The sequence below is a fragment of the Dermacentor andersoni genome, chromosome 7 (assembly GCF_023375885.2).
Source record: "Dermacentor andersoni chromosome 7, qqDerAnde1_hic_scaffold, whole genome shotgun sequence".
NCBI lineage: Eukaryota > Metazoa > Arthropoda > Arachnida > Ixodida > Ixodidae > Dermacentor > Dermacentor andersoni.
Window position 1 is genome coordinate 41,573,462 of NC_092820.1, and position 26,598 is coordinate 41,600,059.

The 26,598-nt window shown below is 45.3% G+C and overlaps 1 protein-coding gene across 1 annotated transcript in view; it reads left to right on the plus strand.

The window, feature by feature from the left end:
• PolQ (DNA polymerase theta) overlaps positions 1 to 26,598 on the plus strand; it is a 292,782-nt gene that overhangs the window by 212,953 nt on the left and 53,231 nt on the right. Inside the window, exons 20-21 of the mRNA XM_050182268.3 lie at positions 2,282 to 2,416; positions 18,959 to 19,166. Of these exons, the coding sequence (XP_050038225.1) occupies positions 2,282 to 2,416; positions 18,959 to 19,166 (343 nt within the window). The remainder of the gene's footprint in view (positions 1 to 2,281; positions 2,417 to 18,958; positions 19,167 to 26,598) is intronic.

The window sequence follows — 26,598 nt, forward strand, 5'->3', positions numbered from 1 at the left end:
TCGTTTCAATTTTCTGACGTTTCAAGAGATGGGGTCTACATCTGGTTCCCCAGCCTAGGTGGCCCTACTTTTACTGCATAACTCATCTTGGTTGGCAGAGGAATATACACCGTCTTTGTTGTTTTTTGTTTCCTCCCACCTATTTTCCGATTCGTAGTAAAATGATACATAAATATCTGTATTTTTATATAATCTTGGTATGATATCGAAATCGTTTATTTATCTTAATTTACTGTGATGCTGCTTGCTATCTTATTGACTGAGAAGACAAGGGCATCGTTATCTTTGCATCGGCAGTAAGGTAGGAACCAGAAGTAAGAATAGTAATGTTGATCTAATTCTTACTTTTTTTATTACCTGCAACCATCGCTGAAGTATTTGTAGCCACGAAAAAAAAAATATTTTCATGGAATACAGGTAAAAAAGATATACTATTTGCTTTCAGAACAAGCATGACCTCTAGCATATGCACAGACCCAGCCTACTTTACAATGTACACCTGCATTCATCTTCTTTCGAGGCTACAAATATGAATTGTATACGGAATGTCTGCATTCATTGTTTACGCCATTCCATTCTAAAACTTGCACACCAACTTCAGCTTCGAGAAGCGCATGCTACGCTGTACCACTTTGTAATTTTTTGTCTGCTGCAGGATGCATTTGATCTATTCATCGCCAAACATAAAGAAGTGCTAAACATCTCAGGTGCTGCTGCATATGCAACTCATATTAAAGGAATGCTGCATGGCAGCATTGTTGAAACAACTGTGTTGTTGCATCTGGATATACAACTGGCGAGTGCACTTGGCTGGCTTGCTTGCTGGAACATGGAGGAGCTATCCCAAACAAGCCATAGATTGACGTAGTAGTTCTGTGGAAACCCGCAAGGTGGAGAAGTCATTGATAAAGGGAAAATCAGACATCCACCCGTTCGTAGCAATTGCTACAAAGGAAACCCAACCGGGTTCCTCAAAAGAAAAGCCTCAGAGTTGAAGAAAAATTTGTCGTGGTTTGGGACTCGAACTCGGGACCACCGCTTTTCCGGGGCAGCCGCTCCACCATCTGAGCTAACCAGGCGGCTAGCAGGTGGCAGGGCGAAGGTTGGGTTTCCTTTTTAGCAATTGCTACAAACAGGTGGATGTCTGATTTTCCCTTTATCAAGCCATAGATTGTCACACATTTTATTAGAGAAGACACTGCTTAGCAATGTGGCATAGAATGCACTGGCTTTCATTTCTAACTGCTATGACAAGCACTCAAAAAATTAATTAAAAGGGCAGATTAAAAAGAAATGTGCATTTATTTTGCCTTTTTTCTTTCTAGAAATTAAGATACGAGGAATGCCTGTGGCACATCTACCATTCTTGTTGAAGAAAATAGCTAAAGATGTTGCGTATTGTTTACTTATGTGTCAAAATTACCAGGTAATGTAATCTTTGTGATGACGAGTTAATTCGTCATCGGCACTTAATGGCTTAACATCCGGCAATTACAATTTGCTACCACAAGGATTACAACATACTGAAACCCTTGTAGTTCTTACAGCACTCTTTTTAGATCATTTTTCTGTTTCGTACAGCTTAGTGCAGGAAATGAAGTCAGAAGTAGTTTATTCAACTTGTACGTATTTGCTTTCCCGTATGCAATCATTGCTGTTTGAATTGCTTTTGTGCTGAGTTTGTGTGTTAGTCATTTGTTTCTATAGAATCATTTGTGTTCACACAAAGCGGACCTTTTTTCATATTTGACATTTGGCTGTTCTGGTTTTTATTGTATGAAGATCTATCATCCACGCTTGCAGTGCTGCACCTCTATTTCGATGCCTTGTATAAAGAACGAATTTGTTGGATGCAATAATTATGATTTATTTCTACTGGCTTTCAGTACGACAATTTTTTATAATAAGTGAAGCATCCCCGAATCCCTCAAAACTTGTAAATGTCACAGGCATTTGGGGCTCTCTCGGGCATTATTGAGTTGTATTTAAGTTGTGAGGTTTAATGCCCCAGAACTGCACAATGTATATTGAAGACCACTGTGGCAGAAGGCTCTGGATTAATTTTGACCACCAGCAGTACATCAACATGCACCTGTGACACATCGCACGAGCATTTTTGCATTCTGCCCCCGTTGGTGTCGAACCAGTGACCTTGTGCTCTTCAGCGCTGCCCCATAGTCACTAAGCTACCACGGGAGATGTCGCTCATCAGGCATTGTTTGTTTTAGTCCTAGTGACTTTGATGTGCGAATGTAAATAATCCGATCTAACGGCCTTCCAGGTGGCACCACTGGTTAAAGGCCCCTTGCTTCACGGCGCCCTAAGCAGCCGGGCGGTTCTGACCCGGCTTTCCGCGATGCACCCGCTGCCAGCCAAGGTGCTCGACTGGAAGAAGCTGCGCGGTGTCGTCGCTCTGGTGAGTCGGGTGTCAGCAAGAGGCACCACACAGACTACGGTAAAGGAAACTCGCTTGATCAAATACGTCCATTTATTTCGAGCGTCCTCCGGGTCAAATGACATTATAGAAGGCAATGAATAATACAAGACAATGTGTGAAAACAGTTTGTGGTGGAACAGAAATATTCATTACTACATGGAAATCTGCATCAAATTTAAAACAATTATTTCCTTGGTATACAACGTTAACTAGGGCATTCAAGAATATGGACGGTTGTCCACCATTGTTGCTACTAATGCTGGGAGGCGATGCTGTTCATTGAATGTGCATGGTAGGTAAGAATAAAAAAAGGGAGTAGTCTGAAAGTGTGGAATGTCAACTTTATAACTGTGATCTAGTCCGTGCGAAATGTACTGCAAGGGAAGAATTTAGGGGCGATTAGTGCAAGCTCTTGGGTCAGTTGGTGCATAATAAACTTGAAAAAGGGATGCCAGCAAAACACAAAGGGACGCGTGCACAAGGAAAGGGCGTTTACAGCGTTCTGTTGGCTTGTGATAAAGTATATGTAGGCCGGACAGGTAGGTGTGTTAATAACCGCCTGCAAGAACATAACACATCCTTATGCGGGCATCAGGGAAGCAGTTTGGCACTTTATTACTGCAGCTACAAGGAGTGCAAAAAAAAGTACGCCACTGTTTGGTCGTGTGACCATTTTAGCGAGGGGCAAGACTAGATACGAACGGGAAATCTTAGAAGCTTCTCACATTGGAAATGAGAAATAAAATTGTGTCAGTGAGTGTGTGAGTGTCAGTCTTCGTGTTTAACCAACAAGGAACGTGCTTACCTATCGGGTAGGTAAAAGCTGATTAAAAAACTGACATTGATGCACGGGTCTTGGGATGAGTACACTTTGTGTATGCGTCGGCTGTTTTCGTGCGGCAATGTACTTTTCGAGGTGTTATCAATGCACATATGTCTTGGTAGGAGTTGAAGATGCGCACGCATCGGAGGTTATGTGCGGCAATGTGAATTCCAATAAAGTACAGTTGGAAGTCCAGCGTCCGTCCGTGTCTCACGCCTTTTCCTTGTGTGCGTGTCCTTTGTGTATCGCTGGTATCCCTTTTTCAAGTTTAGTGGTGTGTGAATACCGAATAGTAGATTTCGAATCGAATCAAGTAAAAAATGCTGAATATGAAATTGAATATCAGAAAATTTAACACAAACATTTTTGCTTCCAAATTTTGCGCAAAAGACACGGTGCTGCACATGCTCAGGAGGCTAATCACATTACTTAACAAGAATCGTGCTAGCTATCATTAACTTATGTACCTATGAACCAAGATGTATAGTAGGCACTCTACTCTTATTAAACGGAGCATAAAATTAGCATGTGAGCTATGTTGAAGGGACATTAAAGGCAGAAACTAAGTCAAGTTAACGTGATAAATTAGTGCTCGAGAATCTTTAAGGTGTCAATATTACGCGAACAGAGCCTTAGTAATCGAGAAATCGAAGCAAATGCAGGACATGATTAGAGGCTCCCCTGGGACATTCAAGCACTTGCCCAATGGTGAAAGCACTCCTCAGTTAAATGCTGTCACTAGTACTCAACTACTCGTTGCAAAAAACATCCTTGTATCGTATAATAAGATGAAATGAAATGCTACTTGTCCAGGTCCGTTTCATGTTTAGAAAACGAACTCATTGAAAGTACCCTTGACAAGGATCCGGGCGGTCCAAAGGTTTCGTTTTCGCGCGACTCTGCACCGCCCATGCTTTCGCGTTTCAGTAGTTTCGTTATCGTGTAGTGCTGCGCTGGTTTTGCTGTCTCATGAAACTCGCACAAACTGCAAGTAGCAGAGAACTCAACTTCCACATCGTGTCGCAGGATGCCCGAACGGTCTGTGCCACTTGGCCAAAAAGCAGTTGCAGTGGCGAATCCGCCGCACTGTCTTGGCTCAATGCCGCTGTCTGTCGGGCACCGCTTTGCTCACCGACGGCAGTAAAGGGCAATGATGGTGTATGCAATGTTACCACTCCCCCGATTGGTTGGGGAGATTGGAATTTCGAAAAAGGTATTCGGACCCTTCAGACACAGTTTTCTCGCAAACTAAGTCTTTACTTGGCACGAAAGAAGCGTTGCAAGGTTTCTGGAAAGGTACTTAAACAGTCCACATCGACTTAGTATTTGCCTTTAGTATCCCTTTAAAAGGACTGACAACCGATTTCTAAGAACCTATATTTTTTATGGCGCAATGCAAAGCTCATCCTCGGTAATGTTTATAGCTGCAGCGGTTACTTCCAAAAGTGCATTGATGTTCTGTAAACAGAATTTTTCTATCTGAGCAGCCTCTAAAAATGTAAGAGTCCCTCCTCCAGCAACGCTGAGGAGTGAGAGTGATGTGGATAGCCCGCCTCGCAAATTGTGAAAGCCGCCTATCGTTCTGCTTTCACAGGAGTGGGTGTAACTGTGGTTAACCACCTACATTTTGACCTTTTCAACCACTTTTGAAAAGAAAAAGCTGGTGCAATAAGTTTACGTTTGTTGTACAGGCATTTCTTATATTTGTACTGCGTTTTTCCCCAAGTACACACCTACGTCATTGCTGGCTGGCCCTGTCTAAGTTCTGTCGCTAACTCATCGAAGACGAAGGCAGCACCACTTTTCCACTCGCTACAAACGAAGGCCTATCTGCACATTGTAAGTTAGAAAAAAGCGCAACACATTTCAGTACTAATAGAAAGACCAGGAAGGAGACTAGTAGGAGGTCATGCGAGAGGTAACCGGGAAAACCCGGGACCGGGAATTCTCAGGGATATTGAGTAGTCTAGAAAAATCCAGGGAAAACTCAGGGAATTTGTGCTTCTATCAGAAAATTAGCTGTAATTTTATTGAAAGGGAACGAAAGTCGTGGTAATGCTGGCTCGAGTAACAGACAGGAATCGTAATGAATCGTCTTTGATGCCCCATAATCGGCTGGAGGAGTTGCCAGTGTGCAGTGAACGACCGACTTTTCGGACGGCTTCGCGGTGCCACCACGTACCCCATAGAGTAAATGTATCAGAACGTCTGAAATTTCGGACGCAAGAACCCTTCGCCGTACGATTTTCCCGAGTTTCCTGCCGTGACCGCTGGTCCGAAACGGCATTAATCAAAGCCACCACCGCGGCCGTTTTGATTACCTTGCCGCCTCGAACGGGTGCTCTCGCATGCAGATCCTGCGGCAACGCTAGGCCTAGCTGCTTCGACGTTCGCTATTAAGCTTCTTGCTGTTGGGTGCAGTGTTTTTCATTGAATGAATCTGCCGCTATCATCCATGGCATCGACTCCGCATTTGTGGTCCTCACGATTGGCTTCGAAGCTCGGAAGGAACGATGCGTTGCATTATGCCAGTTCCAGAAAGTCAGCTTCGCCTCTGTACAGAAATGTTACTTCGTGAAGCATACGCACAAGTATTGCGGGGAAGCTTAACAAGCGTGTGAAGGGGCTATTGCCACGGGACACAGTATGTATTCCTTAATTATACACGCGTGCACCCGGTATCTCCTGTCACACTCCGAGCACCGATACGTCTAATACGTGTAGTGACTGGTCTTCAGAGCTTTTTCGAATGTGACCGTGGTGGTTTGAGTACTTTAAGGGCAGTAAAAGGCATGCATTCTTTTCCAACTGGCAGATTTTTCGGACGTTTTCTCGGCCCCTGAGGAGTTCGAAAAATCGGACGTTGACTGTACAACTGACCAAAAAAATCCTTGAAACGGTCCGTGGGGGCAAACGAGCGGCAGAAGGAGGACCAGAACAGAAAGGACCTACGCATTGAGGAATGAACAGGAAAGGAAGCGTGCTGCCACCGTTTTGAAGGAGCTTGAGCTCAAAAAACAAAGTGTTGGCTGATGCCGAAATGCAGTTGTCCCTCATCCACACCAAAATAAACTCTTTAAAGCAGTGAAACACAACACTGGGGCATCTTGCGCGGGCTGAGAGTATGTCAGGCCAGTTGAGGTTGACTTGCAAGCTGTTGAGAGAGAATCTCAATTGTGACAAAGTTCGGGCCCCATACCACTAAGCTTGCTATCAGTTGATCGAAATAGCTCATATTCGAAAATATTTACTTCTTTATGCATCTCCTTTTTATTCGTATTTGAGAATGTCCGACTCTATCTGCAATTTTTTTCGAAGACACTTTATTTGCTGTGCATTTTACTAATCCCTTCCTTCTATTCTCTTCTTGAATAACATAAACACTACTCCTTAGTATTCAAATTGGATTAAGTCGTTTTTAATTTTTTTTCACATGCTTACTAGAGAGTGACAGCATCGGGCGACATGGTTTCAGCCCTTCTCGACATAAAACATATTTCTGCGTCACTCTGAGAATTTTGCAGAGGCACTCAGGGAAAACCTGGAAAACTCAGGGAATTTGGAAATGTCAACTTGGTAGACACCCTGAGACACCTGAACTATGTCAAAGCGCAAGCGTGCGTAAACGATACCATCTTGAAAGGGCAAAGTGCGACCATGTGGCATCCCCACAAGTACGGAGGTGACATTTCACTGCTTGCATAGCTAGTACAGCCGCAGAAAGAAGTGCCAAAGAAAGAGGCGTGCGCAGAAAGAAGAGTGAAAAAAAAGGAAGAGACGCGTCTCTGTTGTTAGGCGACACTTTTCTGGGTGGAACATGCACTCGCAAAACCTGATGTGCTGGTGCCTCCACTCGCCCCCATTCTCTTTTTGTTGGGTGCTGTCCCACGTTTTCCGAACCCATGCACCGCAACGTCTGCTCTCTGCGCCTTGTCGTTTCAGCTGCCGTGAAGGATACACGGAAATCTAAGAATCCCCCGATTTTTTAATATTAGTTCGTAGTACTGAGGCATTGGTAACATCACAGGGAAACTGAATTATGATTTTTATTCGTAACAGTTAGGTATTCTGAAGTTCCTAGAAATGAAATATTTTTACATTGAGCTATAAGAAGTTAGCAGGGAATTTCTGAACAGTTTGTTAATCTGAAAAGTTCGTTAATGTGGTGTTCGTAGTAACGAGGTTTCACTGTAGCGTTTTCAGTTTAATATTGGGCCATATTGTGCTTAATGGCAATCTTCTATTGCGTAGAAAGTATTTCTTTCCAGTTTTCTTCCAGAAAACAGGAGTGTCTTTTTTTTCCATCTTTATGGCAGGTGGTTTCTGTGGATTATCGTCAAGCTTGTTAAGGCCAATCTGCACAACAGAAAAAAGTGGAGAATGCACAACACCATGTGTCTACCAACCGGGAAAACTGGGAATTATCAGGGAACTTGAATAGTCTGGAAATACTCAGGGAATTTGTGCTTCTATCAGGGAAAATTAGCTGCAATTTATTGAAAGGGAATGAATTTAGTGTTAATGCTGGCTCCAGTCAGAGGAATCGCAATGAATTGTCATTGACGCCATGTCGTCGGGCTGAGGCGTTGTCAGAGTACAGTTGAACGACTGATTTTTCAGACGCCCGATTTTTCGGACATGCATGATAATTGGCACGGCTTCGCTGCGCCACACATACCCTATAGAGTCAATTATAAGAATGTCTGAAATTTAGGACGCAAGAACACTTCGCCGTAAATATTTTGGACTTTTTGCCATGACTGCAGGTCCAAAATGGCAATAATCAAAGCCACCATCGCTGCCATTTTTGTTATTTCACCACCTCGAACCGGCGCTTTTGTACCCAGATGCGCTGGCTGCCTAGCCGCCACTGTGGCAACGCCAGGCCTAGCTGCTTCTACGTTCGCTATTAAGCTTCTTGCCATGCGGTGCCATGTTTTTCACTGAAAGAATTCGCCGCTGTTAGCAACGGCACAGACTCCACCTTTGTAATCTTCGCGATTGGCTTCCAAGCTTGGCAAGCAAAACGCATTTTCAAAATTCAGCTTCGCCTCAATACAAAAATGCTATGCGCTGAAGCATACGCAAAGTATTGCGATGAAGCTTAACAAGCGTGGGAAAGGGCAATTGTCACAGGATACAGTATGTATTCCTTAATTATACACAGGTCCACCCCCGTCTCCCCGTCTCGTGTCACAGTACGAGCACCGATGTGACTTATAAGTGTACTGGCAGGCCTGCAGGGTTTTTTCGGAAGTGCCTGTGGCAGTTAGAGCACTTAAGGGCAGTTAAAGATATGCATTCATTTTTTTCCGGACTGCCCGATTTTTAGGACGTTTTAGCGGCCCCTAGGGAGTCTGAAAAATCGGATGTTGATTGTACAACTGACCAAGAGGATGCTTCAAATAGTCCGTGGGACGAATTTGCGGCAGAAGGGGGACGAGAACGGAAAGGACAGACACATTAAGGAATGAACGGGAAAGGAAGCATGCTGCTGCCTTTTTGAAGGAGCTTGAGCTCAAAAAACTAAGTGTTGGCTGATGTCAAGGTGCAGGTGTCCCTCATCCAAACCAAAATAAACTCTTTAAAGCAGTGAAACCCAACACTCAGGTGCTGTGTACGGGCTGAGAGTATGTCAGGACAGCTGAGGTTGACTTTTGAGCTGCTCAGAGATAATCTTAATTGTGACAAAGCTCAGGCCTCATACCGATGAGCTTGCTATCAATTGATAGAAATAGCTCATATTTGAAAATATTTACATCTGTATGCATCTCCTTTTCATTTTTATTTGAGAATGTTCGACTCGATTTGGAATGGGCTTTACCATGTTTTTTTTTGCACATTTTATTCGCTGTGCCATTTACTACAGTCGAACCTCGCTACAAAAAAACTCGCGGGACGTGCGAAAAATTTCGTTGAAGCGAAAATTTCGTTGTGGCGAAATTTGCCCCAAAGCACTGTCAAATTTGGCTACACACCCACAAACTTCATTTATTTCCGAAAAAAGTCGGTCATCTTTGTTCGCCTCCATCCTTTGGTCGTCATAACCGTGGTGCGATGTTCGCACTCGGTCAGCAGCTGCATTGTGACATCGTCATCGTGGGCACCAATGAAATCACGTATGACGTCAAAAGCGTCCATTACATCCAGTGCACGAGGCGGGGCCGATGCATCTTGTGCATCACTTTCATCATCCGATGACGCGTCATTACGGCAGACCTCTTCAATGATGGACTCATCGTTCAACTCTTCATGAACAATTATGTCCGCGTCACCGGCGATGTACTCATCTATGCTGACGTCCGTTGGTACATTTCTGGTGTCTCGAAGGGCTGCCGCCGCCGCCGTAACTTCTGTAGAGGGTGGCTCCACTCCAAAACGATGGTCTTCCTCGTCCGTTGTCGAGTTGGCCGTCACTTCACCCTCAGGCTTAAAGCCGGCGTGCGCAAAGCAATTCTCAATTATGCTGCGCCTTGAAGCCTCGCTGATGGTTTGGACCTTCATCTCCAAGGAAAGAAACTTCCGCTTTGTCGCCATGCTGGCCGAGCGCCCAGCACAAATGAAAATCTGCATCGCCGTGTTGCACCAGCGGTCGCATGACCTAGGATGGATACGGATTCGCTGTGGCTTGCGCTTGGCAAAGTGGGCCGGCATCTTGTCGCAAGGCGGCTAGTCACATAGTCATCAGCACTAAACAATGAAGCCCCTCCATGAGTTTGTTTATTGGCGACGGTGCAGTGGGCGCACGTTTTCAGTGAACCTAAGCGGCGTGAGTGTTCGAAAAATCACAGACAATTGGGGTTATGTTTATTTTATCGCAAAACAAATTTTAACGCCCAGCTCAACCGAGCGAAAATTTCGTTGAAGCGAAAACAAGCCCAAAAAATTGTTCATTGTGGCAAGAACTTTTTTGCATTGACTTCTTGGCTAGCTGACGGGGAATTGGAAATATTTCGTTGAAGTGAAAATTTCGTTAAAGCGGCGTTCGCTGTAGCGAGGTTCGACTGTAACACCGTCCTTCTGTTTTCTTTTTCAATAAAATAAATACTACTCCTGACTATTCAAACTGGAGTAAGGATTTTTTGTTTCAACATGCTTACTAAAGAGTGATAGCATCGGGCAAGATGGTGTCAGCCCATCTTAACATAAAACAAAGTTCTGTTTCATTTGGGGAATTTGGCAAAGGCACTCGGGGAAAACCTGGAAAACTTGGGGAAATTGAAAATGTCAACTTGGTAGATGCCCTGAACACATCACTCGGCATCGCTCTGCTTTGTCATCGGCACCACACGGGTTGACCGCGGTCGGCACCGACGGTGAAGTGTAGCAAGTTTGCGGGGCATGTCTTCACCCCCCCTCCCCCTTCTTATTTTCCTATGCATCCATCTACCGTCTGCGTAAATTCGTCTGTCAGTGTCAGTGCTGCCACATAATATTTTCGAGCCTGCCATGAAGGGCCGCTTGAAGCTATGAAAAGAGCTCCTATACGAATGGCTTTCGTGGTGAGGGGTCACCGTATGGGATTTCACAAATTTTTTTTTTCCGGGAACAACAGTCATCTCCTGCACTCGCTTTCGTAGGCAAGGGGATTTGTTGCCTTTCTGAGGGTTGTGCAACCGCAGTGAATAGATCTGCATTGATTCAGCACGGAACCGTAACTTTTGTCGCCGACACCCGACGACATGTCTAGACAGTATGGCCAATGGTGGGGCCGTGACGAAAATTCGCCACTGGCCAATGTAGTAGCGAGCCACAAACCGTCGAGGAAAGCTTGTCGCCAATGTTCCTATGGGTGGATCATCAGTGATAGGTCGTGGGATCGCGCATACAGGTTAGATTGACTGCCTTTGAAGCGGCGTTCGGGTCCGCGGTTGACCATCCAGTAACTACCGTGGGCACGCATGCAAAGTTTGCCTGTGTGCTTGCATGTGGGTAGAAAGCTGCAGACTACACGAACCTGCTTGAACACTGAACTCGCGTAACCAATATGATCAGCTTACGTGCCTTCTGGTGGCTAATCGGCCCGATTAATCAATTCACACATGCTTTCGTGCTTCCCACATGTGCTTCCTTTGTTCTCTCCGTTCACATACCGGTAATTGTTTCGATTGGTCCGGTCGACTTGGTCGAACCTTGTACCAGTAGATACCGCACGTCGTGGGAACTTTGCATGCATAGAGGCACCAGCCATGGCCGGGTCATTCAGTGTGGGTACTATTTGAAAAATCAAATACTAGATATTCAATTTACGAATCAAGTTATTTGAAAGTTCACTATTCGATTCAAAATCAAATATTCGAGTATTCGCACCCTGCTAGAAGGATTCGCTGTTCATGTACATCGGGATGATAGTATTCCCATGAAAAAGACAAAGCTTTAGCTCGGGCCCAACTCCGATGCCGCCCATTCAAGTACAAGTAAAACGCAGAAACACTTTTCTCAGATAACCACTGGGCTAATTTCAATGAAGGTTGTTGCAGTTGAGAGAGAAAGTTAAATTCTAGTGACTGTTGGAAGCAGAATTTCGATTTGCGGTCTTCATTTTTATAAAGGAATTTTTAAAAATTGGTATGCTTGACATAAAATTAAGGCATGAAGTTTACAATTTTGTAGCTCTGCACCAAGAACAGATATCACAGTTCTGTAAACTGCATCCATTAGAACATCCAAAGCGGACAAATTTGATGTATCAGTTTATATCTTACGTGAATTTGGTGCATTGTTTGCAGGGATATTGCAAGTCCTACACACATATTAGTGTTCTAATTGAGAGCCACGTGTAATACATCAATTCTGCCCACTTTCAATGTACGATTTGATGCAATTTGCAGAAATGTGATATCGTTTTTCATTGCTGAGTTAGAGTTGTAAACTGAATCGTTTCATTTTCTGAAAATTTGTGATTTTCAACAAATTTTATATAAAAATTGATGGCCTAAATAAAAAATTTGCTACCAACAATCGCTGCTAGATTTTAAAATGTACGAATTAACTGTATGTCGAATTACCTAAGGTATCGGAAAAACAAATGCTTACTACATCAACACGCTCTTATTTACTGAGGGAATCGGCAAATCCTTTTCCATTTTGAATAAAAGCAGTTCAGACACTGCAATTCTTGTCATCTCGTGACTGATTAGCACTCACAGCGACGCAAGACCCACGCCTTTGTCCGGCACCTACCTCACGCACATCCCAATTATTTTTTTGCCAGTGAGCTGGTCGGCAACAAATTGTCTGTTCATCGCGATGTAGACAACGGATTTGATGTCAATGTAAGGGCCGCGTCAGAATTATTCTTCATCCTTGACAGCTGCCACCGTGTTTGCGATAATGTGTATGCGTTGCACTGAGTCACAACAAAGCTACTGCTCACTCCAACATCTGTGGACAAAACCGGGGTTGCTGTCCGCATGATCATGGACGGAAACCACGCAGTTCTGGAGGTACGCAGCGAATGCGGCGTCATGTGCGGTTGTAAACAAAGAATAAACGCTATAAATTCACAAATAGGCATGAACCACTCTGCTGTTATTGTCATTTTTGCACGGTTTCTGCTGAGGACTATAATGATGCAGACTGTCACTTTGTTGTTGCGGGTTGCTCGCACTACTTTTGCTCTTTTGCGTTGCACATTTGTGGCACTCTGCGCTCGCCATGCTCTGAGATTGCAACTTGATGTGGTCGCTCGCTTTGTGCTTGCGCATTGGTGAGGCGTAAATGCCATGACACTTGTCGATGTTTGCTAAAGGCATGACATTTGCGCTCTTTGTTAGTTTGTTTTGGAAGTTGTCTGGAATTCATTACAATGCAGAAAGTAACAGTGTCAGCAGGGTGTCTACCAACCGGGAAAACCGGGAAAACCGGGAATTCTCAGGGATTTTGAGTAGTCTGGAAAAAGTCAGGGAAAACTCAGGGAATTTGGGCCTCTATCAGGGAAAATTAGCGGCAATTTTATTGAAAGGGTCGAAAGTCGCGGTAATGCTGGCTCGAGTAGCAGACAGGAATCATAATGAATCGTCTTTGACGCCCTGTCGTCGGCAGGAGGAGTTGCCAGTGTACAGTCAACGAGCGACTTTCTGGATTCCCGATAATTTGGACGCCTTCGCGGCACCGCCACGTACCCCATAGAGTCAACGTATCAGAAAGTGTGAAATCTCCGACGCAAGAACTCTTTGCCGTCCGATTTTCCGGACGTTTTGCCGTGACCGCAGGTCCGAAACGGCAATAACCAAAGGCACCACCGCTGCCGTTTTGATTACTTCGCCACTTTGAACCGGCTCTCTCGCACGCAGATCCGCTGGCACCCGTTGCCACCACTGCGGCAACGCTAGGCCTAGCTGCTTAGACGTTCGCTATGAAGCTTCTTGCCGTTGGGTGCCGAGTTTTTTATTGAAAGAATTAGCTGCTGTCAGCAATGGCACGGACTCCACCTTAGTGGTCCTCGCGATTGGCTTAGAAACTTAGAAAACACGGTGCGCTGCATAATGCCGGTTCCTGAAAGTCAGCTTCGCCTCTGCACAGAAATGTTACTTGGTAAAGCTTACGGAAAAGTATTGCAGTGAAGCATAACAAGCGTGGGAAGGGGCTATTGCTACGGAACACAGTATGTATTCCTTAATTATACACCCGGGCACCCGGTATTTCCTGTCAGAGTACGAGCACCGGTATGCCTAATATGTGTACCGACAGGCCTTCACAGCGTTTTCGAACGTGCCTGTGGCGGTTTCAGCCCATAAGGGCAGTAAATCACACGCATTTATTTTTTTCCCACTGGCCGATTTTTCGGACGTTTTCGCGGCCCCTAGGGAGTTCGAAAAATCGGTCGTGGACTGTGCAATTGATCAAGATGCTTCAAATGGTCCTTGGGGCGAACGAGTGGCGGAAGGCGGACAAGAACAGAAGTGACCTACGCATTGAGGAATAAACGAGAAAAGATGCTTGCTGCTGCCGTTTTGAAGGAGCTTGAGCTCAAAACAAAGTTTTGGCTTATGCCGAGATGCAGGTGTCCCTCATCCAAACCAAAATAAACTGTTTAAAGCAGTGAAACACAACACTCGGGCGTCGTGCGCGGGCTGAGAGTATGTTAGGACTGTTGAGGTTGACTTACGAGCTGTTGAGAGAGAATCTCAATTGTGACAGAGTTCGGGCCTCATCCCACCGAGGTTGCTATCAGTTGATAGAAATAGCTCATATTAGAAAATATTTGCTTCTATATGCATCTCCTTTTTATTCGTATTTGATAATGTCCGACCCCATTTGCAATTTTTTTCGAAGACACTTTATTTGCTGTGCATTTTACTAACCCCTGCCTTCTATACTGTTTTTGAATAACATAAACACTGCTCCTTAGTATTCAAATTGGATTAAGTCCCTTTTTTATTTTTTTTCATGTGCTTACTAGAGAGTAACAGCCTCAGGCGGTATTGTTTCAGTCCATCTTGACATAAAACATAGTTCTGCATCACTCAGGGAAATTTGCAATGGCACTCAGGGAAAACCTGGAAAACTCAGGGAATTTGGAAATGTCAACTTGGTAGACACCCTGGTCAGCTTTTTGGATGTCTGAAAACAGTTATGCTCAACTGACAGGCTTCAAATATTACATTAGGATCCATTGTCTTGACTCTGTACCAAGCATGCTGTCTTTGCGCAGTGCCTGTAACAGCGCAGCTGTAAATGCCAATGTCTCCAGTCCCATGAAAGCAATCCATGTGAAAGTGACCGAAAATATTACTGGCGATATTTTGGAAAGGCTCCAGCTGGTCTATGTGTCACTAGTGGGTTTCTATTTTCATGATTTTGCTTATCTCAAAACCTTACTTCACACTAAATTTTTTCCACTCTCTTGAGCTTAGAATTAAGGTGGTTTACTGTGCTGGGACAGAGCTGTTGACAGTTGTGCTGATGGAGACTCCTTGCAACACTGTGCTCTACCGAATTTATATATTTATTTATGTATTTATTTATTTATTAACGCTTTATAAAAGTAAATAAATATACAGTCTGTTAAAGAACCAGAATTTAAATTGGCATGTAGGCCATTAGTGAAGAGGATAAGCTGAGTGTCACAGGAGAAGTTTTTACGGAATCCATGCTGCATAACTGAAAAGAAGTTGCTATTTTCAAGAAAATAACTAGATGCGTGTATATTATATGCTCCATAACATTACATGGTACAGTTGTAAGTGAAATAGGTCTATAGTTCTGTGGATCGTGGGTTGGTCCAGTTTTGTGAATGGGGATTACTTTGCCAATTTTCCAATCATACCGTAAGGTGCCAGAGTTGTAAGATTGCGAGTAAATACATTCTAGTATGATTGAACAGTATTGCGCTGTGTTTTGTAAGATGTAAATTGCATGGATCTCTGATTGCATTGTGCAACTTTCTGCTCTCACCTGCTGGCTCTAATATTTTCGTAGTGACACAAGCCTCCTCATTTCCATACTTTTCTCTGCCGAGATATGTCACACAACAGAAGAATCATTTAGCACATTCTGCTCACCATACGTCACCGCCAGAAAGGCTGTTCACATTTCTCTCCCATTATTCAACTGAATTGGTAATGCTAAAGCTTATACCGGGAGCCCTGCCTAAATACAAATGCTACTGCCTTATACACAACCCTTCCAGCTTAACAATGAGCTCATTGGTGCTGAAATTCTTCAGAGTTAGCATGTTATGATGGGTTCAGTTGAACCCTTTGCATACGCGTGCATTTACCCAATTTGTGGTTGTTCCATTCAGGCACCTTTTTGTATGTTTAGGCACCATGCAGCAAGAACACTCAGGTAAACAAATATAGCGAAGTGATTCGATTTGAAAAATGTAATTGTTCCTGAGGCTCTCAAAGGCACTTTAGCACACTGTGGTAGTGCTTGAAGTACTGTCCTTGGTGGGGGCCAGGACTTGCTTTGCAGATCTGTAGGCTCCCTCATTGTCACTTTCTTCTAAAGTTCTCTCGTTCGAGGACATTTGCTGACCATCTGAATGCAAGATACATTCATCTATGTAATTATGGTAATTTTCTGAACCACTGAACCCGCTTGAATTTTCTCCATGAAATGCACACGCAGAAAACGCTGCCATCCTGCCGGTGCTTCGTCGCACAAATCGTACGAAGATCCCTTCAAGCATGGAGGGAGGGGAAAAAAAAAAGTGCTGCCATCGTCCGGAGGCATTATGAAGTGCACTTGATAGTTGAAAAAATTTCCGAAAGCTAGCACTTCCAAACCAGATAACTAGTGCATGTGAGCAGGTGCGTGTGTTGGGCACTTTCCAATGTCTGATTAGAATGGATATTTTCACGTTTCAGGAGGGGCCTGACACATGACCGCGAATGGTTAATGCAGTGTTTGCATGCATTGCGGGCCTGTTTCATCTACAATAAATGCAAAGCGTGCATTGCCCACAGTGATGCTGCTCAATAATTGTTTTCAGTGCAGTGAAACAGTGGCACCATCTGCCCTTGCTATGGTGGAAGGCACCTTTCTTCTGTCATTCTTGTGAAGCCGTTAATCGGTGAAGAAAAGGCCAATGTTGGTCAATTGTTTCTTTAATCTGAAATTGTCTTCATAATTAGGAAATGGCACTGCCATCCTAATTTTGTGCATTGCTGTCTGGCTAACGAAACTCCTGTTCCCAATAGAAATGACTGTTTGGCACATACTGTAAAAAGTATAGTCTTTACTTATGGCAAATCCACTTGTTTTGGTTGAGCAACTAGAATCCTCGAGGAAACATCTAGATTGCACTTAGATTGCACAATTGAAAATTTGCTAGAGGAAAAACAATGGTTTATACTGTATGATAGTGAAAGTTAATACATGTAGGCATCAGAAGTTACAAAGAGTTCTCTGGAATGCCCTGTTCCATCCTAGCCTCTATTGTATAGCAAGCAGAGCAGTTTGCTGCACAGAAAGTTGATTTTAAACGACCGGTAGAAAACATGAAGCTACTCTGAATCGATAGAGGAAAGCAAATTTTCATCTGTGGAGTAAAAACTACGTGTCCAGGTAGGGGTATCGGAGGTCTTTGTTCGGAACAGAACGCGTTCGGTCGCTACAACATCACAAAGTGGGCGGTCTGCAAAATTTGTGTGAACGGCAAGGAGAGAACAGTCAGTCGGCAAGTGGTGAACTCCCCAGAAGTTTAAGTACCTCATTTGTCATCTTCTTGGGGACAATATACTACAAAACAAAATGTTTCTTGCCTTCTAATGAACAAAACTTTTATTTGAAAAAATGTATTTCTTTTTCTCAAGCTTAGACACATTCTCAAATAGTAATACGTATGACTACTACAGTTTATTACTCTTAATTTCCCTGCGTGGTCGCTAGGTGGTGTGGCGCACACCAAAAACTAACAAAAAAACTAGGAACAGTGGCGCGCTTTTCAAGGAGCAACAACATGTTGTCGCACTGCAATGTCTGACTGGGCCTGCAGAGTCTCGGTGCGTCAGAGGGAGCTGTTCAACGCACTGTTTATTTTTAGAAACAAAAGTGACGCCGGAATTCGCCTTCCACTATCTCTTCAAACACATTTTGCACCTCCAACTGCTCTGCTTCCTCCTCGAGCAATGCCAATGCAAAAACCGAAGCTCCCATTATGCTCCCATTCCAGCCTCCATTTTCTTGAATTCGACTATGGATTGGAATCCGAACGTGGCTTCCATAACCACAGCCCCTGTTTGGATCCAATACAATCCACCAGATGTGCCATGCAAAGCCAGTCTCATAACGAGCACGTGATTGTTTGAACGGAACACCCCGAGTCGTATTGTGCTCAGAGCAGACAAAGTTTTCGGTTTGAAAATGATTGCCAGGAGCGTGTCATTATTTTGACATCGCCGAAAAGATGGCCATGCCCTGTGGCTGATGATGTCGGCGCGGTCTAGGCCAGTCGCGGGAGGCGAAAGTGAATGTGCGTTCCGAACAACAATTTCTGATCGCACCCCAGATTGATTACGGGAATTCATCTTTCATGTCCTTTGGTGTTCTATTTTAACAGGGCCTTAAAGCACTTTTAAAAAATGGTAAGGAAACATTGCCGATCTGTTGTAGAGGCTGCCGGGAACATGTGAGCCCGATATTACTGCATTGCATGCAGCAAGTAATTTACAATCTAGTGTCAAAAACAGTGAAAAATATCTTGCTCTTGCCTCCAGAATGCTGTCAAGCAGCGTCATCAAAAGCAAATAGCCTACCCACGCCATTGGCTGACTTTGTGGTTGCGAGTGCATTCTCAGTAATACATAATTACGAATTTTGAGTTTTATGTGAACGAAAAATATGTATATGCTATCTCAAAAACAGGGGAAAATCATTTCATCTTTGCACTGCGTGTAACTGCACCTGCCTCGTGTGGTCTCTGAGAGGGCAGCGGCATACTGCGTAGCATAGTCCACTGTGGCCGCCATGAGGTGCGACAGCGAGCCGTTTCGCCACCGCAACGCTCAACTTGTGGCCGGGGCTTTGCCCTCTTGGTTTCTCTACTGTGTAGCTTCCAACTCGCTAGCAGAGACCAAGAGAGAGAGAAAGCCAGGTGTCAGTGCCTTAACTCCAGTTATAATTAGAGGATTTGAAACATTTTCGTGGCACGAGATTAACAAGAGACGTCCTTTAATAGTGAGGCCATTCTATGATTAGATGGAAAAGTGTTTCGGGGCTTCTTTGAGACAAGGGTGCTGCCATTGCAGAACCTGCGCCCACTGAGCCTCCTCAGGCAAAGACTGCAGGCAAGTGGTGGTCGACTGTCTCGAATCCGCCCATGGAGCCAACCCTGGACGGCCACAGGTCGAGTGATGGTCACTGAACCCAACCTGCAGGGCATTTTCAAAAGCTTCACTGTTTGCACTGAGTCACCGGTCAGCATCAGCGTTCGTGCAGCCTTCCGGCCTTTCCCAGGTACAGTCATACCTCATCATATGTGTACCAGAGCCAAATTTGTGTCCTTTATTTTGTTAGGAAGGGTCATATCTGCACATATAAAACACCATCACTGTTCTAATGCCACAGGAGAGCTTTGGTGACTGAAAGTTTATTTAACTTTTAATTATGTGATTATACATAGTGTGAATGAAAAATGATGGGAATAAATAAGACTGGTGTTAGTAAAGATGTGATGAGAGTGTGACGACAACTCTACTAGCAGACAACTTTCTGTGGCTATGAAAGGAAAGTATGGAGGCAAAGCGCGCATAAGTGAGAGTGCTTCTGAAAAGAGTCCCGTGTTTTCATCCGTGTTAGTTTAAGCTGGGGAAGAGAAAGCATAATCACCTTATTAGCAACAGTCAACTAAGGCACAACACACCACTGAATGTAAAAGTTAACTTATTTTGCGGCTTTTCCCTTCCGTGTCTGGGCAAATGCGAAACCGTCGCACGTGGAAGCTGCGTCGATTCAGTGCCTGTTCCGAGCAGCCAAAGGCACTGTCAAACGCTGGCAGACTACTTGGCATGAGTGATATGCATAGTGCACGACACGGTGCGGTGGTTGGAGAGGACAAGAAGCAGACGACAAGAACTGCGCGTGCCGAGGCAAATTCCGTGCTGGATGGAAAACGACAACATCGAAGAGCATCCGGCACGTGAACACGCGGCACAAGAAAAGAAACTAAAAGAAAAAAAGCCAATCCAACTAGAAGAAACCACGGAGCTTGAAGCAGTCAATGAGCAAATGACGAATCGGCCAGAGTGGCAGAAAAGTGAGGCGCGCTGGCTGGAGAGAGAGAGAGAGTTCCAGGAAGCGATGCCAGGAGAAGGTTGGCAACCGGACCGGGAGTTGAAGATGGGTCGTTGGGTTCCAGACTCGAGCCACCAGGAATTTACCCGACCAGGGCCTCCTGTCAACCTGTTCCTGTGTGTCGCCACTCTACCCGATCGTTAACTGCTGCCCGAGGCCAGCAAGCTTCTGTGCCCGTGGACAGAACGGGAGCAGTTGGGCTACGTGCTTGAGTTCTACGCCCAGCTGCCTGGCCAGAACGCTGCCGCCATCTGCTCGTGCCGCCAAGCCGCCTGCCTTCCCTCTCCAAGCCAGAGCTGCTGCGCCCTGGTTGCCCGGTCACTGGCCCAACACTTCGACCTTTGGTGAGACTGACACCACTTCTCTCATCATCCTGTCTTCGCTTCTCCACGTCAAGACTACTATGTGCCCTCACAGTCGTGGTCAGCCTGGATTCGCGTACTGTTAATACAATCCTAGCCCTAAGTGCATTTTTTGCCGTGATGTTTCTTTGAGTGTTTATTTTATGTTTTCTTTTATCCTCGTTCTAGTTTTATTAAAAGTTTGTGTGTGTTTTCTGAAATGAATGGCTTTGTCCTCAGTTGGGTTACTGGAGGCTTCACCTCAGAGAACTGTCTCAACCTTTAAACAAAAGAACCTGCATCACAGCATGGTAACACATGCAGAAGCTCTGCCCCCTTAGGTTTCGCTTCATAGCCACAGAAAGTTGTCCGCGTGTATAGATGTTTGACAAGTATACTTGACAAGTATATCTGTAAACAAATTTTTGCAATGAGACAAGACAGAAATCACATTCATTACGAGAGTTAGCAAATGTGTAAATTCTGAACTTGCTGCTACAGACTCTTCAGTTAAATTACAAGCTTGTCGGCTTGTTTTAACACGTCTGTCATACTTCACGTTACTTCTGTCTGGGGTTGTGTATTGCATCTTTTCTATAAATTTTTCTAATTTCATTAATCTGAAAGTACAGTGGTTGTCAGGACAACAGCAGACAGCAGGAGTATTGCATGTGTTATCAGTTTCACACCATGCGAAAAATGCTATTAACACTTAACATACCATGAACAAGCTACACTTATCGCATCAACCAATCATGGTCTCTTTTCATAATTCTCAAGCTAGCTTCCCAGTGAGACAGCCTACAAAGCTATGGTCATGTTGTCATTTTTGCATTCAATGCATCCCAGCTCAGTTCGCTTGTATTACGACACGAAAAATGTGGATATCGGTGCCACGAGTGAAACTATGTGGAAGAGACAAGCCCCAGCATTTGTACTCGTGTGTAGGGGCGCTCAGTACAAAGTAGTAGACTTGGAATCGAATATTGAATCGAACAAAGAAAAAGAAGGCCATATATCGAACTGACTATCAAATATAAAAAAATTTAATGCACACCTTTATGCTTCCAAATTTTGTGCAAAAAACATAGTGCTGCACATGCTCAGGAGGCTAAAAGCTCTTTGAAAATTACAGGCCCATCTTGCTAACAGCAATTTGCTGACCTGCCATGGTTGCTTAGTGGCTATGGTGTTGGGCTGCTAAGCACGAGGTCGCGGGATCGAATCCCGGCCACGGTGGCCGCATTTTGTTGGGGGTGAAATGCGCAAACACCCATGTATTTAGATTTAGATGCACGTACATGGGTGTTTTCGCATTTCGCCCAGGTGGTCCATATTTCTGGAGTCCCCCACTGCGGCTTGCCTCATAATCAGATAGTGGTTTTGGCACGTAAAACTCCATAGAGAGAGAAATAACATTTATTTATATTGCCGGCAGATTGGTGGGGGGGCCAACCCCGCCTAGATGGCGCCTAGAAGCCCTTGAGCACTAGCGGCATCCTCGGCCTGCTGGACAGCCAGAAGTTGGTCTTCGGGGGCCGAGCTGAGCAACACGGTCTCCCACTGCTTCCGATCCTGAATTTTTTGGCCCTGTCGGGGCGCCCGAGGGCAGGCCCAGATAATGTGATCCAGGTCCGCCCTTTCTTGACAAAATTTACAATTTGCCGAATATTGGTCTGGGTAATAATGATTATAAGTCACCGGATTTGGATATGTATTTGTTTGAAGGAGGCGCCATGCCACCGCCTGCTGCTTATTAAGTGATGAGTGTGCGAGAGGAAAACGCACCCTCCCCAATCTGTAATGATTAGTTATCTCCCTGTAGCCAACCATCCGGTCCCTTGTCAGCCCCAGCCGCGGCGCCCCGGTGGCTCGGCTTGTGAGTCCTCGAGCCACGGCGTCGGCCGCCTCATTGCCGGGGAGGGAGGAGTGCGCAGGCGCCCAGATGATATGGACAACTCGCTCACCGCGGAAGTTTGCCAGGATACATTGTGATTCCGGCGAAATGCGTCCCTTTGCGTAATTTAAAATGGCGGTTTTAGAATCACTGACTATTATCATGGCCAGTGTGGAAGCCATTGCAAGAGCAATGGCCGATTCCTCAGCCACCTCGGCTCTGTTGGTTTTAATAGATCCGCTGACTTTAGGCTCACCTTCTGAGTTCACTGCAACGATACTCATATTCTGATTAGTCGTGTACTCTGCCGCGTCGACGTACACCACGTCCTGAGAGCGTTGGAATCTCCTATGTATAGCCCTTGCCCTTTCCTCCCGCCTTTCCCTGTGGTGTTCGGGATGCATGTTTTTGGGTAGCGGTGGGATAATGAGCTTCTTCCTTATGTCGTGGGGAATGTCTACTTTAGTGCCATATTGTGATGCGTATGTTATTCTAAGCTTGTTAAGTATGTGTCTGCCAGTAGGTGTTTGCGAGAGTCTTTCATATTGTGCTATCGTATGGGCTTCTATGAGTTCTTCGAGCGTGTTGTGGACACCTAAGGCTAGGAGCCTGTCATTCTATGTGTTTATCGGCAAACCTATGGCTTGTTTGAATGATCGTCTAATGATGCCTTCGCTTTTTGTCTTTTCTGCTACTTGGAGATTTAGGTAAGGGGTTACATATACTATGCGGCTGATGACAAAAGCCTGGACTAGTCGTACCAGATTGTTCTCTTTCATCCCATAATGGCGATTAGCAATTCTCTTAATTAGTCTCATTGTTTGTTGTGCGCTGTTTTCTAGTATTCTGATTGTTTCCCCGTTGTGACCGTTCGCTGATACATGGAGGCCGAGGACTCTAATGCTGTCGACAATAGGTATTTGGTTGCCATTTACAAAAAGCGTGATGTTTGGTTTATCCGTAGAACTCTTACGGCCCCTGCATGTCGGTCGGTATAGAAGTAATTCTGATTTTTGCGGCGAGCATCTCAATCCTTTATCCACGACATATTTCTCAACCGTATGTATGGCTGTTTGGAGGATTTCCTCAATCTGCCCATCACTTCCACCTGTTACCCAAAGGGTGATATCATCGGCGTACAGGCTATGCTGTAATCCTTCTATATTTTCTAGTTCTGCTGGCAGGCCAATCATAGCTACATTGAAAAGAAAGGGAGATAAGACTGATCCTTGTGGTGTGCCCCGGCTTCCGAGTTCTATCTCTTTGGATTTCACTTCACCGATTGTGATTTGCGCAATACGGTCAGAGAGAAAGTCTTTAACATACGCATGGGTTCGTTGCCCCACTCCTAGGCCTTGTAAGTTTTCTAAAATAGCCCTGTGGGTGATATTATCAAAGGCCCTCGTAAGATCAAGACCAAGAATAGCTTTTGTATCTAGTGTCTGAGGTCCCGCGTCTATTATTTGGTGTTTGATTTGCAACATAATGTCTTGTGTGGACAGTTTTGGTCTAAACCCAATCATGGTGTGCGGGAAAAGGCCGTTGTCTTCCATGTAATTAGTTAGACGTGTGAGGATGACGTGCTCCATGAGCTTGCCAGCACACGACGTTAACGATATAGGCCTGAGATTCTCAAGTTGAAGTTTCTTTCCCGGCTTTGGAATGATTATAACCTGGGCGGTTTTCCATTGACGTGGAATATTACCCTGTTCCCAGCAGTTGTTAATATACTTGGTGAGGGCCGAGATGGATTCATCATCGAGATTTCTCAGGATCTTGTTGGTGATTCCATCCGGGCCTGGCGTGGATTTCGTGTTGAGCCTGATGAGTTCCGCTCGAACTTCAGCCTCGGTTATGGGGCTGTCAAGATACGGGTTTTCCTTACCAGTATATGGATGTTGTTGTTCTTTGGTTGTATTTCCTACGTATAGCCTTTGTAGTTCCTGTAAAAGTTCTTCTTCCGTGCCTTTGTATCTGTGAATTATTTTGTGCAGGCAGTGTCGTTGTGTGGACTTGCTGTTTTCTGGGTCTAAAAGATAACGCAGAAGATTCCAGGTTTTAGGTAGCCCTATCTGTCTCTCCATGGTGTTGCACGTGGCCTCCCAATTTTGACGGCTTAATCTATTCGCATAGTCCTCTATTTCCTTATTGAGCATGGTGATTTTCCTTCTCAGGTTTCTATTAAGTTTTTGCTGTCTCCAGCGTTTCTGCAGGCTGCTTTTTGCCTCCCACATATGTAGGAGTTTGCTGTCCGCCTCCTCTATCCCTGCTTTTTCCGGAATAGTCTTAGTGGCTCGTATCACACTTTGATTAAGTTTTTTAGTCCAAATCTCGATGTCATGTATGACTTCATCAGCTTCCTCCTCCCGGATTTTGCGGAAGGAGTCCCATTCGACAATCATTATTTTCCTGCCTTTCTTTCTTGATGGGCCTGCGTGTACTGTTGTTGCTGCAATGAAGTGATCACTACCCAGATTTTCTTGTGTGTTTATCCATTTTGCATCAGGTGTGTTCTTTGTAAAAGTTAGGTCTGGTGTGGTGTCATTGCTCACACTGTTACCCATCCTAGTGGGCGCCTGTGGATCCGTTACGAGAGTGAGACCCTCCTGCTGAGCGTCTAACCATAGATTACGACCCTTGACGTTCTCCAAACGGTATCCCCAAGCCGCGTGGGGTGCATTAAAGTCCCCTACAATTACCATTGCATGTCTTTCTGCTAAATTTAAGGATTTACGAAAGAGTGGGCCGAATCTTATCTTGTGTCGAGGGCTACTGTATACATTTAAGATGAAAAGGCTTCCTTCTCCCTTGCGCGTGGGAATGATTTCAATCAGGACGTGGTCTACACCGGTCACGCCAGTGTTGTGTTCTATGACCATAAGGTTTCTATGTACGAGAGTTGTAACGGACGCCTTCTCGTCGGAAGCACCGTATGCTTTGTAACTGGAAAATTTAGCCAGTCCCCCCGTTTCTTGCAGGGCGATGACGTCTGGGGCCTCCTTGCTACTTATGAACTGCTGTAGGTGTCCCCGTTTCCGGCGATACCCGCGACAGTTCCATTGCCATATTATGTATTTATTACGCGGAGCCATGTTTAATTGTTTGATTCTCCCCGGTGACTTTACTGGTTTCTGTCACTACGGGTCGATGATATGGTTTGGTGGTCACTTTTACCGGTCCCACTCCCGCAGGCCTCAAGTCTTCTTGCACGTTTTCAACAACTGTTAGTCGGGTTTCAATGCCTTCTATTCTTTGTAGCATTTCCACAAACTGTACCTGTAACCCGGCGAATTGTTGTTGTAGCGTCTTGGTTAACTCCACAAACATTCCCTCTACTTGCTTTCCTAACTGCGTTGAGAGGCTGCTTTGCGCGTCTGGCGCGTCTGCAGCTTTTCTTTTGTGGGGCGGCGTCCCTGTCATTTGCGCGAGATCGGGCGTTGACTCGCAGCTAGGCGTCTGTGCCGTACTGGCGGTAGGCGTGGGACTTGGCTCGTGTGTCCTATTCTGCTGAAGCCTAGCGTTTTCTTGCTTTAATTGTTTGATTTCCTCCCTCTGCTTAGCATTTTCACGAGTAATTTGCGCTAGTAATTTTCTAATTTGGATCATTTCTTGCTCCAGGGCGGACCCTTCTATTTTAGGTGTTATATTAGACTGAGAAGCATTTCCGGAGACCGTGTCTGCCCAGCTCACCTGCGTTTTGTTGCCGTTGTCCCTGCCAGAGCCCTCCGGGGTTCCGTGTAGTGGGGATCCTCTCGATCTCGATTCAGACCTGGGCCGGGACCTGGACCGAGACTTGGAGTTGGACCGGCCGCCACCGCCTTGGGAAGGAGCTAGAGCGGCTCCTGTCGCGGCGTCTGCTGCCGTGGCTGTTGGTCCATGCCGATCCCTTGTGCGATTCGATGCTGCCCGACCGCTCTCTGGACCGACTCGGGCGATTGTCCGCCATAGCTTTCTGCGCTTGCTGTTCATTCCGTTGTTGTTGTTGTTGTTGTTGTTGCTGCTGCTGCTGTTGTTGTTGTTGTCTCCACTGCCTCTTTCTGAGAATATATGGGGTCTTGAATCGTTCACGGCACTTTCTGTCTCCTGTGAGGTGTCCCTTCCCACACATGAAGCATCTTGGCTCGCACTGATGATCTTCGGGTGGATTGAGAGTTCCGCACCCGCGACATTTCTTGCTGTTCGGTGTCGGGCAGACATCTGCTCGGTGGCCGAGGCGGCCACAGGTGGTACATGTTTCGTACTGCTTACGATATAGTAGGCATCGGTATTCAGTTCCACGGTAGTACACGTAGTGTGGTACGTATGTACCTTCAAACACTATCACAACCGAATCGGTGCGTCCCATGCATCTTGCGTG